The 14,830-nt window shown below is 31.7% G+C and overlaps 1 protein-coding gene across 1 annotated transcript in view; it reads right to left on the bottom strand.

Moving 5' to 3' along the window:
* LOC118194142 (uncharacterized protein ZK1073.1-like) overlaps window positions 1-6,169 on the bottom strand; it is a 164,107-nt gene extending 157,938 nt beyond the window's left edge. Inside the window, exon 1 of the mRNA XM_035365328.2 lies at window positions 6,019-6,169. Coding sequence (XP_035221219.1) covers window positions 6,019-6,066 — 48 coding nt within the window. The 5' untranslated portion in view covers window positions 6,067-6,169. The remainder of the gene's footprint in view (window positions 1-6,018) is intronic.
* Window positions 6,170-14,830: the final 8,661 nt, after the last annotated feature.

Below are 14,830 nucleotides of genomic sequence, written 5' to 3'. Positions count from 1 at the left end.
GCTTACAAAGTTCGCCAGCACTTATGGCGAAAATCTAGAAATTCAAATGTAGAGCTAAATTTAAATAGCTAATAGTAAAAGGCTATGCAGAGCCATTTAATCGCGAAGTTGACTTGCAATTCTCCGACAGGACTATTGGCACCGAAGACAGGAACTATTGGCACGTAGCAACACCGAAGACAGGAACTCTTACCTAGAACAGCAAACCTAGTAACGTGGCCAACAAATGGCAGAACACGCTCTGTCTTAACAGTCTCAAACCATCTCTTAAATACATGCGAGCTAATTTGCACACTGTCTGGAAAACCGAAAGAGAGAAGTAACAGTAAAGATTCCAAACATAAAATAATTGTTATGTAAATTAAATAAACCTCACACAGTTTTCCATCTTTTTTAGTATGATAAAAAGTTTTTGCTTGATGTTGATCCTGGTATAGAACGAAGATTTAAAGTTCACCTAAATCTTGATTAAGTGGTCTGAAATTTTGACGTAGAGCATGATGTAGAGCACTATTCAAATATCTTAACACTCTTTTGAAAGCAATTCGAGCAAATATTTAGATAAAAATAAAATACTAAGTAATTAATTTTATTAATTTCGATAGTTCTTTTCTGTAATGTAGTGCTTTTTTTTTTTTTTTTTTTTTTCAAATTTACACGAATTGTTCGATGCATGATAATATATCCCCGTTGTTCATTGTTTTCTAACGCGATTTCGTTTAACGAGCACTGAATGATAGATTCATTAATCGCGCTAAGGAACAGCGCGGTTAATGATACAATGCGATTAAGCAGGTCCTCTGTCATACGAATCACTCCTTGGGATTGGATGGGAATTAAATTCAACTTTAAACTCTTCAGAAAGGTGTAACTTGACAACCGCAACAGCACGACAGAACATATTCATACCGAAGGAAGTTGAAGATAAAAATAAATAAGGTGCAAAACATTAAAGTGCAATTGATTCTAACTATCTGTAAAAAAATGCTTTTTTTTTTTTTTTTTAGTTAAACTGCTGAATAAGCAGAAAATTTAGCATTTAACCTCGATTTAATTGCTTGTTCCTCTTTTCACCCTCTTCTGTTGCTATTTTAAGAAAAGAATGTTCTTTAAGGTTTTTGTGTTAAAATCACGTGTATAAAGAGTGCAAAAATATGCTCGTTGGGATGCCATAGAGGCTTTCATACCAAAGTTTGGATTTTCATAATTCACGACTGTAACATTTTGAAATGCATCGAGAGTTGACATCATTTTATCTAACTAGGCTTGAAACTCGCCGAGGTGCTATTTGAAATTATGCAAAAAGCAACTTATGATGATGTAGATTCTGAATAAAACCATCGATTTCAATTCAGACATAAGTCACTCTTCTTCAGAAACAAAGCATTTTTACCTAAAATGTTTTATTCCTGAAGAAGAAAAACCTATGTCTGATCGCCTTCGAAATCGATACAATTTTATTTAAAAATCTACGACAATCTCATTTTCTTTTTTTAATTAAAAATATAATTTATGCTTTGAAACATGTAAATGTTTTAGGAAGGAAACATAAGTATTATATGATAAAATGGACAAGAAATGTGCTTCGTTTTAGGAAACTATTCTCTAAGAACTTTGCATAATTTAATTAACTTTTCTATGGATATAAATACCAGTGTTTTCGATATACATAAAATCACAGCTTTAACAATGGACATTTACTTTTAAAGAACTAAAAACTAAAAACTAAACTCAGTGGCGCAAACAGCCCTAATGGGCCAAGGCCTGCAGTACCTGGAAATCTGCTTTCTTGGCCGTGGGCCCCGGGGTGCGTAAGCATATGCCCTGAACAAGTGGTCAGCTTGTCGTAGGACCCCCACCCTCAATGATTAGTCCCCAAGCGAACTTGGTACTCATTTTATCAACCCAAGGGATGAAAGGCTGAGTCGACCTTGCTCAGCCCGGGGTTCGAACTCCGGACCTGTGGTGCTGTTGCTCGATGCGCTAGTTACTTTTAAAGTCTTCCTTTAAATTCAATAATCACGTCTAATTTTGATACATTAAGTGAAGATTGTTAAGGAAATGTGGAATAAGACATTAGAGCTTCGTTGAATGTTAGCGACAGATGAAAAGTGATAATAATGACGAGATCCTAAGAATTTAAAAAAAATTTTGATTTTGCAGTTTTAACCGTTTACTTGCCAAGCTCACACACAGTTAAAGTTTTTACTAATTATGTTGACATTATTTTCTCGCTAGAGGAAAAATATACTTAAGAAAAGAGGAAAAAATTCCAGTCTTTTTCTGGCAAAATTCCCATTTGGATTCTTACACATTTAGTTCACACACAGTCTTTCACTAATGTATTAATTTGATTAGAAAATCCATTAAATTAGTGTCTAAAATGCAATTAAACACTTATTACGTAATTCCTTTGAATTTACTTGTTTTTAATTTGTATCTTTCCCAGTTTATACATAAAAGAAAGCAAAAGAGACTCGAAATGTGTTATAAAATAAGCAATAATGCATAAACTTTTTGATGAAATAAATTAATTAATAATAAGTACCACTAAATTACTACTTGAAAAAAATTCGCTATCTAACGACATCTAAAAAACAGTTAGATTAAATATTTTTAATAAAGCTTCTCAGTTGAAAATTTTGAACTGTAATAATTTATAAATGGTCCTTATGTCTAATATTTTTCTCAAATCTTTTTCTTTCATCTTTTTTTTTTTCCAATTACTTTGTAGAGACATTAGGTTAATTGGAAAAACCGGAGAGATGAAAAATGAGCAAACGCCTTCGCCGGCAATCGAACCGCAGACCTCTGGAATACTGGCCCAGTGTGCAGAACCACTGCATTACGAAGGCACGCTAGGAAAGCGGGAGAAATACCTTATAACTTAATTTATACTGGTCTCTGATGAAAGGTTTTTAGCGATTCGGGAACATTCGTAGTTAAAACTAAACAAAGTTCAGCCTTAGATTAAAATTAATTTTAGAGAAAAGCTTTATATATTTTTAGAGAATCCGAACTCATCTCTCTTCTTCAAGGAACCAAATATCCTAAGAATAATGCAAATTACCCTTCCTCCCTCGGACTGCGAGGAGCTTTCTTCTAAAACTAAAGTTAATTTAACGCCAAATTTTGCCTAATTGTAATGTTCAAGTTATCATGTTTCTCTTTCATCTATCGAACGCTTGAGTACTCTTTTACACGACAGCTTCTGTTTACTTATTTTAACAAGGTGCAGCCCATCATGTTATCTTTGGTATCAATAGCGATGGGGCGTTATTAATTAGAAGAGGGATATTCAATCTAAGGTTGCAGCATAATTTGTTTTATCAGCCGATAATCCATTATAATGTAAAGGTTACCTTTATAACTGACTTGAAAAGTCACATTTCAACTAGTATTACAACATATTCTGTTCTTATGAATTGATTTATTACCAGCGGAAGTGAAAATTCGTAAAAAATACATTGAACACTGAAAATTAGGATATCTAAAGAAGCATGATTTCGCGTATTTAAAATGAAGTACTTTATTTTCCACCTCCCATATTATATAAACGAATTAAAGTTTTATATATTAAGTAATATTACTTTTACTGTAGGCCTCGCACTGCTAATTTGCATTTATTTAAGGATGCACAATCATCCGAACGGTGATTAAAGTAAGGATTAATTGCTTTAATAATCTAGAATCTTCTAGATGATTACTTTAATCATTTAGAACATAATGAAGGTCCAGATTGAAGATGATTAAAGTAAAATCCTCTAGCAGATGATCAGATCTGGAAGATGATTCACAGGAAAACAGGAGCCTGGAGACTTTTTACTTTAGTCCATGTAGTTACAGACAAATGAATTATTAAGCGAAAAAATGATGGTTTATAAACTATTTTAGTTAAGACTTGCAAAATTGCTGTAATTCTTAACATTTAATTTTTTTAAGTTGTTAGAAACCGTTGTAAAAGTAAATTTAATCTATATAATTTACAATGAATCAGAGCAAGCAGCTTTGCACATTTTAGTACTTCCAAAGCCAAAAACGGAAATTGCGAATATGCATATTTTTAGAAACGTTTTCGAACACTAATAACTATATTTGTGATAGATGGTATAACTTAAAGAATTATTCCTGTGAAAACGTCGCTCACGCAAAATTTCGTTTTATTCTATGTCAGAGTTCCTTAAACTGTGATTTGAGACCCCAACTGGGGTCACGGGACCTGCAGTACGGGGTCGCCAAAAATTTAGCAATTTTGATATCTTTTTAACTTATTAGACCAAAGGGCGTTAGCCCAGAAGAGCAATTAATTTCGTTTTGGTATTTTGCGTCGAAAACTTTAAACGTCCGTTTCACTTTTCAAATTGTTGAACATTCTGAAAATACCTATCAGTAGAAGACCATACAAAAATTTTCCTTCTCTTTCCAGTTAAAAATAATGTCTACGTCTGTTGTACAATAAAACAAAGTCTTAAATTAAATTTAATAGAAAGAAAGTAACATACAAACAATTCGAATCTATGCTGCAGAATTTTATCTTTGTCACAGCGCGTTACTTTTAGGATGATAACAACGTACGGGTAGAGGAACAAAAAATTCTGTAGCAGAGAAACATAATTTATGACACAGCATTTATACCATTAGTATAATTAATAAACACATTCATTTATCACGCTAATTCCGTAGATGTAAATAAAACTTGTTATTGCTACAAACTAACAAAATTATGTGAAAAAGTACATATTGTTTTAGAATGGCTCAATTAGTTGCTTGATAATCAATGCACTAATATAACTTTAAAGGTAAGTGAAAGATCTTAAACACGTAGAATGATAATAGTTTCGTTTTCTTGTTTTTGACATCCGAAACAAGAAAACGAAACTAAGTAGCTTGAGCGCCTGAAAGGATTTTAGTTAACACATGAAAGATCTTTCTCAACACCTAGAATGGTTCACACTAAGGGGAAAGAACAATATCTTTTCATGGCATTAATTTTGCAAGATTATATATAATGTAAACTACAGACAAAAATATTATTAGATTATTGTAAAAATAGATCAGAACTCTGAAAATTTTTTGTATTTCTATTTCTAATTTTCAAGCAAAGACTATTTATAATTGCATATTGTAAAACTATAAACTATAAATTGCTTTGTAATGTACATAGGACGTTAAATTAGACATTGTTTTCCAGCCATAAACTGTGTATAAAAACGCACTTTGTTTAAACGCATTTTGTTTCAAACTTAATATATTTATAACTTGTAACGAATTTAACAGCCTGGTAGGTTATATATAACAAATATGGAAAATTAACATTTACTTCTTATGAGATGAAGTGCTGTACAATAAGTTTGTTATCGAGAAAATGTGGATGTTATCTCCGATTTTAATTTGAAAAATATTGCTTAACTTAAAGAATTATCGTTAATTATTGATTAATTATGTATAATTTTAATAAATGAAATTCGCGTTCATATATTAGCCATTAAAGCTGTTTCAAGTACTCTAACTGAAGGCTAGAATAATTCTTAAAACTAATTATACTTCTTAAGATTCGACGCAGTCTTTTTTTGTTTTGTTTTGTTTTGTTTTAAAATAAATCAGTAAAATATTAATAATATGCAGAACTTTGCATATGAATGCTAATCCAAAGTCATTCTTACGATACTTTTGACATTTCTGAAACAACGCTACTCGTATGTTTTACCTGTTTACAAGTTGCGCATATTCGCAGAGTAAATAAAAGGATACTCTAGCACAGGGATTTTTCATTTACAAAATTTGTCGTCGCGTTCAGCCTTAAGCTGTTAGAGAATAAATATACTCAACACAGCAGAACTGTGCCTATAAGGTTCTCAATTTTCTGATCCTTGAAAGGATAAGGCAATTTCTAGCTTACCTTTGAGAGCTAGTCACATTAGTTCTCATAGGTGAATCTATCTGAGTTTCGAGCGGACAGATTCATCTTCTGCATCACTAACATTCCTACTTAGAAATTAAAAAGCAGATGGTTCATACCTTTTCGTCAACATGCTTTGCTTGACATGTATCTTCTACTTCCGCCATCTGAGAGCAAATACGTACTTCAGAAGTGTCTGAAATTATTTAAAATCTTTATGACTTGCAAGGAGCTGTTCGGATCAATGGAGAGCAGTTCTGAACGAATTCTCTACCGATTGACGTTTCTCTTAGAGAGAGAAGGCTTATATTATGCTTACATGTAGCGCCATCTTGCGACAGAAACTCGGACTTAATCTTAGTAGATACGTGACCTTGATAGGAAGGCTGTTTTATTTTCAGTGCAAAACGCTTTTAATAACATTGCTAATATTTTGAAAAGGAATAAAATGAAATATTTATAATATATATGTAATGAATAGCAAAATAGGGGTCTTGAACTTGTATATAACAGAATAAAATAAGGGATTAATAAATGCAAACGAAAACATCAGAATATAAAAATTTCTCCATTAAGTTAGAAACGGAATTTTAGAGCATGCTGAGCCAGAAATGGTGGGAGAAAATAATCTTACTAGTGATTCATCGCTCAACGCCGAGGTTTCTTTTAGAAGGAACTATAATAAAAAAATAAATAAATAAATAAAATGCATATCGTCAAATCTACTTCGCAGACAAGTATTATAAATATGAATAAAAGTCAAATATGTGTGAGAAATGTTTACTCTCATGTTTACGTAAATTGAGGAGCTTTACACAATTTAACGTCGTTGAAGAACTTCGCCCTGACAGTCTTCGTCCATTCGCACTAAAAATTGTTAGAATGATGTACGCACTGAAACTTTGGCGAGCTTTTTTCAACGCCGCTTATGCCAAAGTAAATACTTGTAGTAAAGGCACAACTTTTCTTGAAACATTTCCCCCCAAGTTTACAGAGACGAACTAGATTAAAATTTGAAAGTGAATATTTGAATTATGATTTTTCCACTTCAGTTATGAAAGTTATTCATGCGTTTTAAGACTTATATCTTTTACGGCACTTTAATTTAAATTTAATATTAATATTTTACGGCATAAAATTTTAAGCATTCCAAACAAATATGCATTCACAGAAAATATTATGATTTTGCTAATTACTATTGCTTTCGATTGATACAATGTAACGAAAATATAGATTTTGTTATTGTTTCTTATACCATACTTTTTTTTAAAGAAAAAGAAATCCATTCATAAAATCAAAAAATTTCTCATTAATTGCTAGTTTTATATCTTCTAATAATCTATAGCTTCTAATAATAAAATGAATTGCTCTGCCCTTTGTATCTTTCGTAGTATGAGTAAAATTTTAAGAATTATTGTCAAAAGCAAATGTTTTACCAGTCACCTTATATGTATATATATTTTGCATGGAATTATAACATAATTTAAAGTTTAGTAAGAAAAGAAAAAGATTCAATGAGAACGGAATTTATGCATAAGAAAGATAAAATTTCTCAACAATTGACATTTTCGTAAGTTTTACACTGCTTTCTGTAACTTTTATAACAAATGCAAAATTCTGAGAAATATTTTCAAGAGCAAGCTTTTTAACCAATGGTATTATTTTAAAACTGAAACTCTTATTATATTACATATTATAAAATAATTAGTAAACATTTTATAGGAATAATAATAATAATAAGTGAAAGTTTCTACATAAAAGCATAAAAACAAATTACCTAAAAGAAGAAATCAATTTTATAGTGCCTATAAGCCATAAAATTGTAAATTGTAAACGCATAGTTAGAAGCATATTAAGACGTGTTAGTAATATATACTTTTCCCTACGCAGTAAGACCTGCATCCAGTCATCTCTTGAAATGATAGACTATTATTTTAAACGGATTATTATTTATATATTAGACTATTATTTTAAACCAGTGTCAAGCTAAATTTGAATTTTATATATTACAGACTATTATTTTAAACCAATGTCAAGATAAAGTTGAATTTTGCCTTATTTTAAAATTTTTTCTATAAACATTGATATTTAAAAGGACAATTTTGGATTTTTTTATATATACTTAGGATTATATTAAATGAAAACAAAAGTAACGAGTAGTATGTAAAGGGTACTAAAAGTATACTGCCCTAACGCACAAGAGTTCTAAATGTATCATATTTATATACTGAAACTTGTTTTACTTACCTATAAAGTCTTATAAACTTTTCACATTTATTTGACACACTATTAACTAGGCTCTCACTGCGATTGACTCACTCGATGAATTTTTCTCTTAACATAATTTCAGTTACATTTCATAAACTATTAAAAGAAAACTAGATAAAACGCAGCTTTTAAAGTTTTATAATATATAGAACCTATGATTACACAAACTAAAGGAACTGCAGATGGAAATTTCTGTAACTTTCAGGGAGACAAACACATAATAATTATTTCTAATCACAATATCCACCAAATTTTATGTATGTGTGTCTATTATATTGCAGGATGATTATTGAATTCTAAATTTTCAATGAATATTTTAAAGATTAAGTTGAAACTGTCTTTTCCAGATCAGCTTAGCTATAAATTTGAATCCAGAAGACACCGTAGATAGTATTAATGGAGACTGATTGATACTCCGAAAGCTTTGGTGCGGGTTCTACCCGCGTAACACTTGGTTGATTATACATATCCTTCCCCTCCCATCTTGAGTGTAGTAGTATAATCTATCCCTTGCGATGTACCTGGAGCAACGTTTTTGGTAATGAAATGGCTGAAAGACTGATGGGTTCTGCTGATACTCCCGAAAAATTTAAATCCATAGAGTAAAAGTTGTGGAGCACTAATAGACAGAAACAATAAATTCAAATTGACATCACCAAAATATTAAAAATGCTTAAAAATTACGACACTAAATTTAGGTTGTTACAATACCAATAAATTAAGACATAAAATTTCCCAATTAAAATCTTGAAAATCTTCCGTGATTAGAGGAGAAGCAACCGTGTGCTCAGGACAAATCATCCCTAGCCATCCAATATAGCATGAGAAACTATCATTAAGTTGTAACTTCGAGTCAAGGTTTGGACAGACGAGAAAGTGCTGCATACCTATACTGTCTGTTTTACAAAATAGGGTATTAAGTTATTAGTCAATCTGCCTATTCTGTTGATATGTTCGACTAAGCAGTCGGGCCATGTACGCAGTCTGAAATTAGCCACAACCTCTCTACGTTGACTGCGACTGAACTCATTCCAATTATTCCTGATACTCTCCCAGAATTTACCTTTCGATTTAATTGATAGTTGTGTATTGTAAGCCGACGTAAGATTCTCTTGAATACTTCTTGTAAGATAAGCCAAAGAAATGAAATTCTATTCAATAAATAACTCCGTATCCCTCTTTGCCAAGAAATATGCTTTTTCATTACCGTCACTATCTACGTGGGGTGATATCCACTGAAATTATACAGATTCACCTTTCATATTCAGTTCCCTGATATCTCGTTTTATTTTTGACACAAGAGAAGGCTCAGAGTGGTGTTGGAAAGCTATTACCTCTATGGCCAACTTAGAATCAACAAGAATGACGGCTTTTAAAAAAACTCAATTCTAGACATCAAATTAGACACAGCCAAATTGACCACATGAACTTCTGCATCAAAGTTTGAAAAATGTTAACCCACTAGGGCGTACTATTTAGTTTACAATATACACCTGCACCAGAAGCATTATTCATTCCAGAGCCATATGTAAAGATAAATATCCATTCTGATTCAGTATAGTTATTGTCCAGTAGTGACAAGGCATCTGTTTTTAGAATAATATCTAGTGGGGCTTTTTTCCCTATTTTCACCCAGTTTTAAATTATAGGGTATTTCCGAAAATTCCAGCAGCTCAACAAGTATGTTAGTATTTTCAAAAGGCATATTTAGGTTTAAATCACCCAAAAGGCCTTCACAAATCTCGACAGGACAAATCTGCGTTCTGAAGATGCCCACTTGTCTATTTTGCCTCCAATTTGCCAGCCGAGATGCTTTCAGTCTAGCAACTGTATAAACTGCCTGTTCCTTTATCTCAACGGCAGACGGAGGGTTTGAAGTATGGGACTGTAAAGCTACTGTCGGAGTTAACCCTAGTGCTCGTGTGATTAAGCGGGGAGCTTTATTCTGGGCTCTTCCCGGAACTTACAACTTAGTCTGTACAGACGAAACCAAACTTTAACCGCCATATTTAAGAACTTGTTTTATACAGGTGTTGAAAGTGAGATTTAGTGTGTCCTGGGTGCAGTCCAATTTTGCATCAGACAGTCTCTTTAAGATAGGCTAACTAAAACTAAAAAAATAACTAAAATCTTAATAATAAATTTAAAAACTAAAATAATCATTATCAGAATGAGAATCTTTACCTTATATGTCTGTCTTCTTGCTCTGTTGTAAGGATTATGTTAATTTTATTAACAGTTAAATTTTGAGTTAAACTTCCTTTCCTATCGCTTCTTAATTTCAACTTGCCACTTCCGGCCAGAACGTAGTTTTAGAATCACGTTTGAATGCTGTAGTGGTATTTAACCGCGAACTTCTACTGTCTTAATAAGAGAGATACCAGATATTCTGGCTGCACGCGTCCGCCATTTTAGGCTACTCTCTCGTAAGCTATTATTATGCTCGGCCGTACTCTAGACCCTTGATAGCTTCGCACTCAGTTAGCGTTAAGGGGCCAACTCTGTTAGAATTTTGATAGCTTCGGCTATATGTCTTTAGTTAAGATTAGTTTAGTTTAATTCTTAGTCTCTTAAGTTCAAGCCCAAGTGTCGGCTTTATTGTACAACTCCAAGACGGAGTTCTGTTACACTTGATTGGAATAATAAAGGGTTATTTTACCCTTCTATCTTGTTGTTTCCTGTCACACGAACTCAAGCGATTATTCGCTTATCAGTTCTTAAGATTCTTCACTTTCAACAGTAACTTAAAATTACACAATGGAGAATCCTACACTGTATTAATTTTCCTGTTCTCGTGAGTCTAAACTTAGAAGTTCGGTTGATGAGATAGGCTGACTGAAATTGCAACTGTTTTTCAAAATTAGTAAAATTAAAAATCTTATATATCTGAATTTAATCTCTACAAAACTACTTTACATTAAAAATTACATTTATGAATTAGAGCAGATGAAAGTGAACTTGAAAGATAAAATTTTACTTATACTTTTAAAAGAAAATATCATTAAAGAAGAAAAACTTTTATTTAAATGCCGAATGGAACAAGTATCTGAAGAGAGGCTAAAAGAATAATTACGTAACTCCATACATGCCGTTTTTCTCTGTTCTAAATAATAAATATCTTTTGCATTTTCCCCGAAATTTTCATAATTTCATGCAGCAGAGTTTATCAGAATTAGTGCGTTCCAAGGTATCTATTTTGTCATATAAATTAAATGTTATAGAGGTCCAAATAGGTTCATTATGGTTAGGTAAAAGCATGCGTCTGTTCTATCGCGTGCAAGAAGAACATAGTGTTTCTGAATATTAGCAAAAATCAAAAGCTAAGGAAATTCATCGCAGTATTTCTCAAAACGAAATATGGTTCATAAACTTAAAAGGAATAAAAAGAATGAAAAATAAAAAAGAAATCGAAATAAAATTTAATTTATTGCGTACAGCATTAATCATTTTCCTTCTTAAAAAGAAAAAAGAAAAGGCATATATATTATGTGTGTTTATAATTATCCTTTTTGCAACAACAGAACTATAAGACAACAGAATTATAACGCAGCAGGCATAATTACAAAAGTACTTAGTAATACCAAAAATACTTACGATCATAGGTATGTAATGTATGTGTAAATCATAATCTCATCATACATGTATTTTTAGAAAACTATATTTTAAAACAAAAATTTGATGTGTACACCAGATGACTTAATTGTACGGAATATTAAATTATACACATTTTTTCCTGCATTTCATTTAAACTTATTTCCTCGAATTTCATTACAGATATATTTCTCATTCAATTAATTCAGTTCTCACTTCGCAACAAGTCAAAAATACATAAAAATTCAAAATATCTTGATGAAAAATTTAAAGATGTAGAAAACCTTAAAACACCAAATACAGTTAAAACAATTTTTTCAATTAAAATCACAGTTTCTACGAAAAAACAAGCAATTCAGCCAGTCATCAAATTTCCATAAAGTGCTGGCAGTAAATGAGAAGGCTCTCTTGGCATCATACAAAGTAGCTAAATGAAAAAAAAAAAAAAAAAAAAAAAACCCACACTATTGCAAAGCAACTTATTTTACCCGCTTGCAAAAATATTGTAGAAATAATGTTTGGTTAAACTTTTGCTTCACAAATTAACAATATTACTATGTCAAATGATACAATATGTCGACGAATTAACCATATATCAGTTAATATTCAGCAGCAACTTGAATCTGAGCTTAGTGGAAAATTGTTCGCTATACAACTTGACGAAACAACTGACTCCAGTAATGATTCCCATTTGATTTCCCATATTAAATTCTGTCAAAGTTCTAAAATATGTGAAGATTTATTGTTTTGTAAACAGATAGAAGGATGAATTACAGCCACCGAATTGTTCAAGATTACAAATGATGCTATTACTAAAACGAATTTGGAATGGGAAAAACTGTGTTGCTATTTGGACCGATGGAGCTCATCCGTGTTTGGTAAATTCAACAGTTTAAGAGCGCTAGTAAAAAATGAATGTTCAGAAATTACCTGGACGCACTGCATGATACATCGGTAAGCGTTAGCTTGGAATAAACATAATTTTGACAATAGTTATTGAAGAAGTTAACTTCATAAAAACTAGGCCTCTAAAATCAAGGATGTTCTCTGTTCTGTGTGAAGATATGGGAGCTTAGCTCCTCATCCAGATGGTTGGCACGCGGTAAGGCGGTTCAGCGTCTTTGATCCAAAATGGGAAATAGCGATATTTTTGAGAGAGGAGGGTCACAAGCATTCGACAGATTTCTATGACAGATTATTTTTATTGAAGCTTTCTTATTTTGTAGATATTTTTGAAAAACTTAATATACTCAATCGTGAGCTGCAAGGTAAAGAAGTAATATTTGATTTGAGTCCAAAGATTGACTCTTTTTGTAAGAAAATGTAATTATGACGTAACAAATTGAAAGAAAGCAGTTTTGAAATGTTTCTCACGTTGTGCGATTTTTGTGAAAGATTCCCCATTGGAAGATAATCACAAAGCTGAGATGCTAAAAATTGCGGGAAGCCATTTAGAAAACTTGAGTGAAAAATTCAAACGATACTTCTTTGCAGAAAATTATATCAAGTTGTCCGACTGGAGCTGGGTTTTTAAATCCATTTGAGAATAGACCTGTCGGACTATCACTACAAGAAGAAGAAATACTGATAGATGTTTCAACAAGTGCCTTACAAAAGTCAAACTTTGTTAACAAATCTTTAACAAACTTCTGGACTGAACTTCTGAACGACTGCTCCGTTATAAAAGCCAAAGCGCTTAGAATTCTGTTGCCTTTTCCAACGTCTTAGCTTTGTGAAATTGGATTTTCTGTAGTTGCTGCCTTAAAATCTAAATACAAAAATAAGCTTCAAGTAGAAAATGAACTCAGAGGGGCCATTTCTAACATGGAATCAAATTTAGAGAAGTTTTCCGCCTTAAAATAAGCTCGTGTTAGCCATTAAGTCCTTAAAATGTTTCTTTGTCATTGTTAAATAAAATTTCGATAAAGTTTTTTTTAATGTATCTATAGCATTTTATCATTATCATTTTATTTTCAATTCGTAGTGTGCCCCCAATCATGTAAGTGCGCCCCTCTTAGGGAGCGCGCCCCACAGTTTGAGAAACGCTGACTTAAAGAACTCTTAAAGTATTGATAATTCAAAAACTATTACATGCAGATTAATTAAATGTATAAAAACCTTAACCAGAAGATAAGAACAACATAATTCAATTAATTTTTATAGCAAAAAATGCACAATTTACCAACATATAAAAATAAAAAAAAAAAAAAAAAAAAAAAAAAAAATGAGCTCACGGAGCCGAGTAAACAGAATGGGTATATACATATTATATATATATATATATATATATATATATATGTATGTATTTGGTGCTGCCGATTGCAACGAAAAAGAGAGGTGCACAGCTACATGTTATAGCAGTCCTACATACAAAATTTCAATGTTCTGAGGCTACTCGTTTTTGAGTTATGCGAGATATCTACATGCGTACATACAGACGCCACGGAAAAATCTCTTCTGAATCCATTTTAAACCAGTTTTATAATCCTTTTGTGGGAAAACAGACGTTGATTCTGTCCTTACGTAGAGATGTCACGCAAAAACATCCTTAAATCGCGTTCGATAGTGGTCAAAATGTATATTTTCGTTGAAATATGATTCCCGGAACTTTTCGTGATTACAATACTTCCAATACTATGTACAAGGAAGTGATATATTTGAAATCTTTAGCTGCCTTACGAAATCACGGACGATAATTTTTTACATTTAATTAAACTTCTTAGCTTTTTTTTTTTTTTTTTTTTTCAGGACTTTTAGCCTTTTGCATTTTTTTTTTTTTTTTTCAGAATTTTTAAAAGAATCAGGAATATCACGAATTGCACTTTTGTGTTTGTTTTCCAGTTTTTAGAATTCGAAAGTATTTTTTCAGTTTACGGAATGCATGTAATTCAGGCATTTTTCAGCCTGCAAGTGTAGTCAAAGCAGCTGTTATTTGATAAATCTATTGAAATTTCATAAACATCTGATTAGATGCTTCTTCTCATTTTTAAATACGAACGTTATGCTATTCGGTTTAAAAGTCATCAAAATGTTCTTTAATTCTGCTTATTTCTGGCTTGACTACAATTATCC

The sequence above is a fragment of the Stegodyphus dumicola genome, chromosome X1, assembly GCF_044657685.1.
Source record: "Stegodyphus dumicola isolate Sdum_Otavi_A_Nest chromosome X1, ASM4465768v1".
Classification (NCBI taxonomy): domain Eukaryota; kingdom Metazoa; phylum Arthropoda; class Arachnida; order Araneae; family Eresidae; genus Stegodyphus; species Stegodyphus dumicola.
The sequence above is the reverse complement of the archived record's forward strand: the minus strand, read 5'-3'. Positions and strand labels throughout refer to the sequence as shown.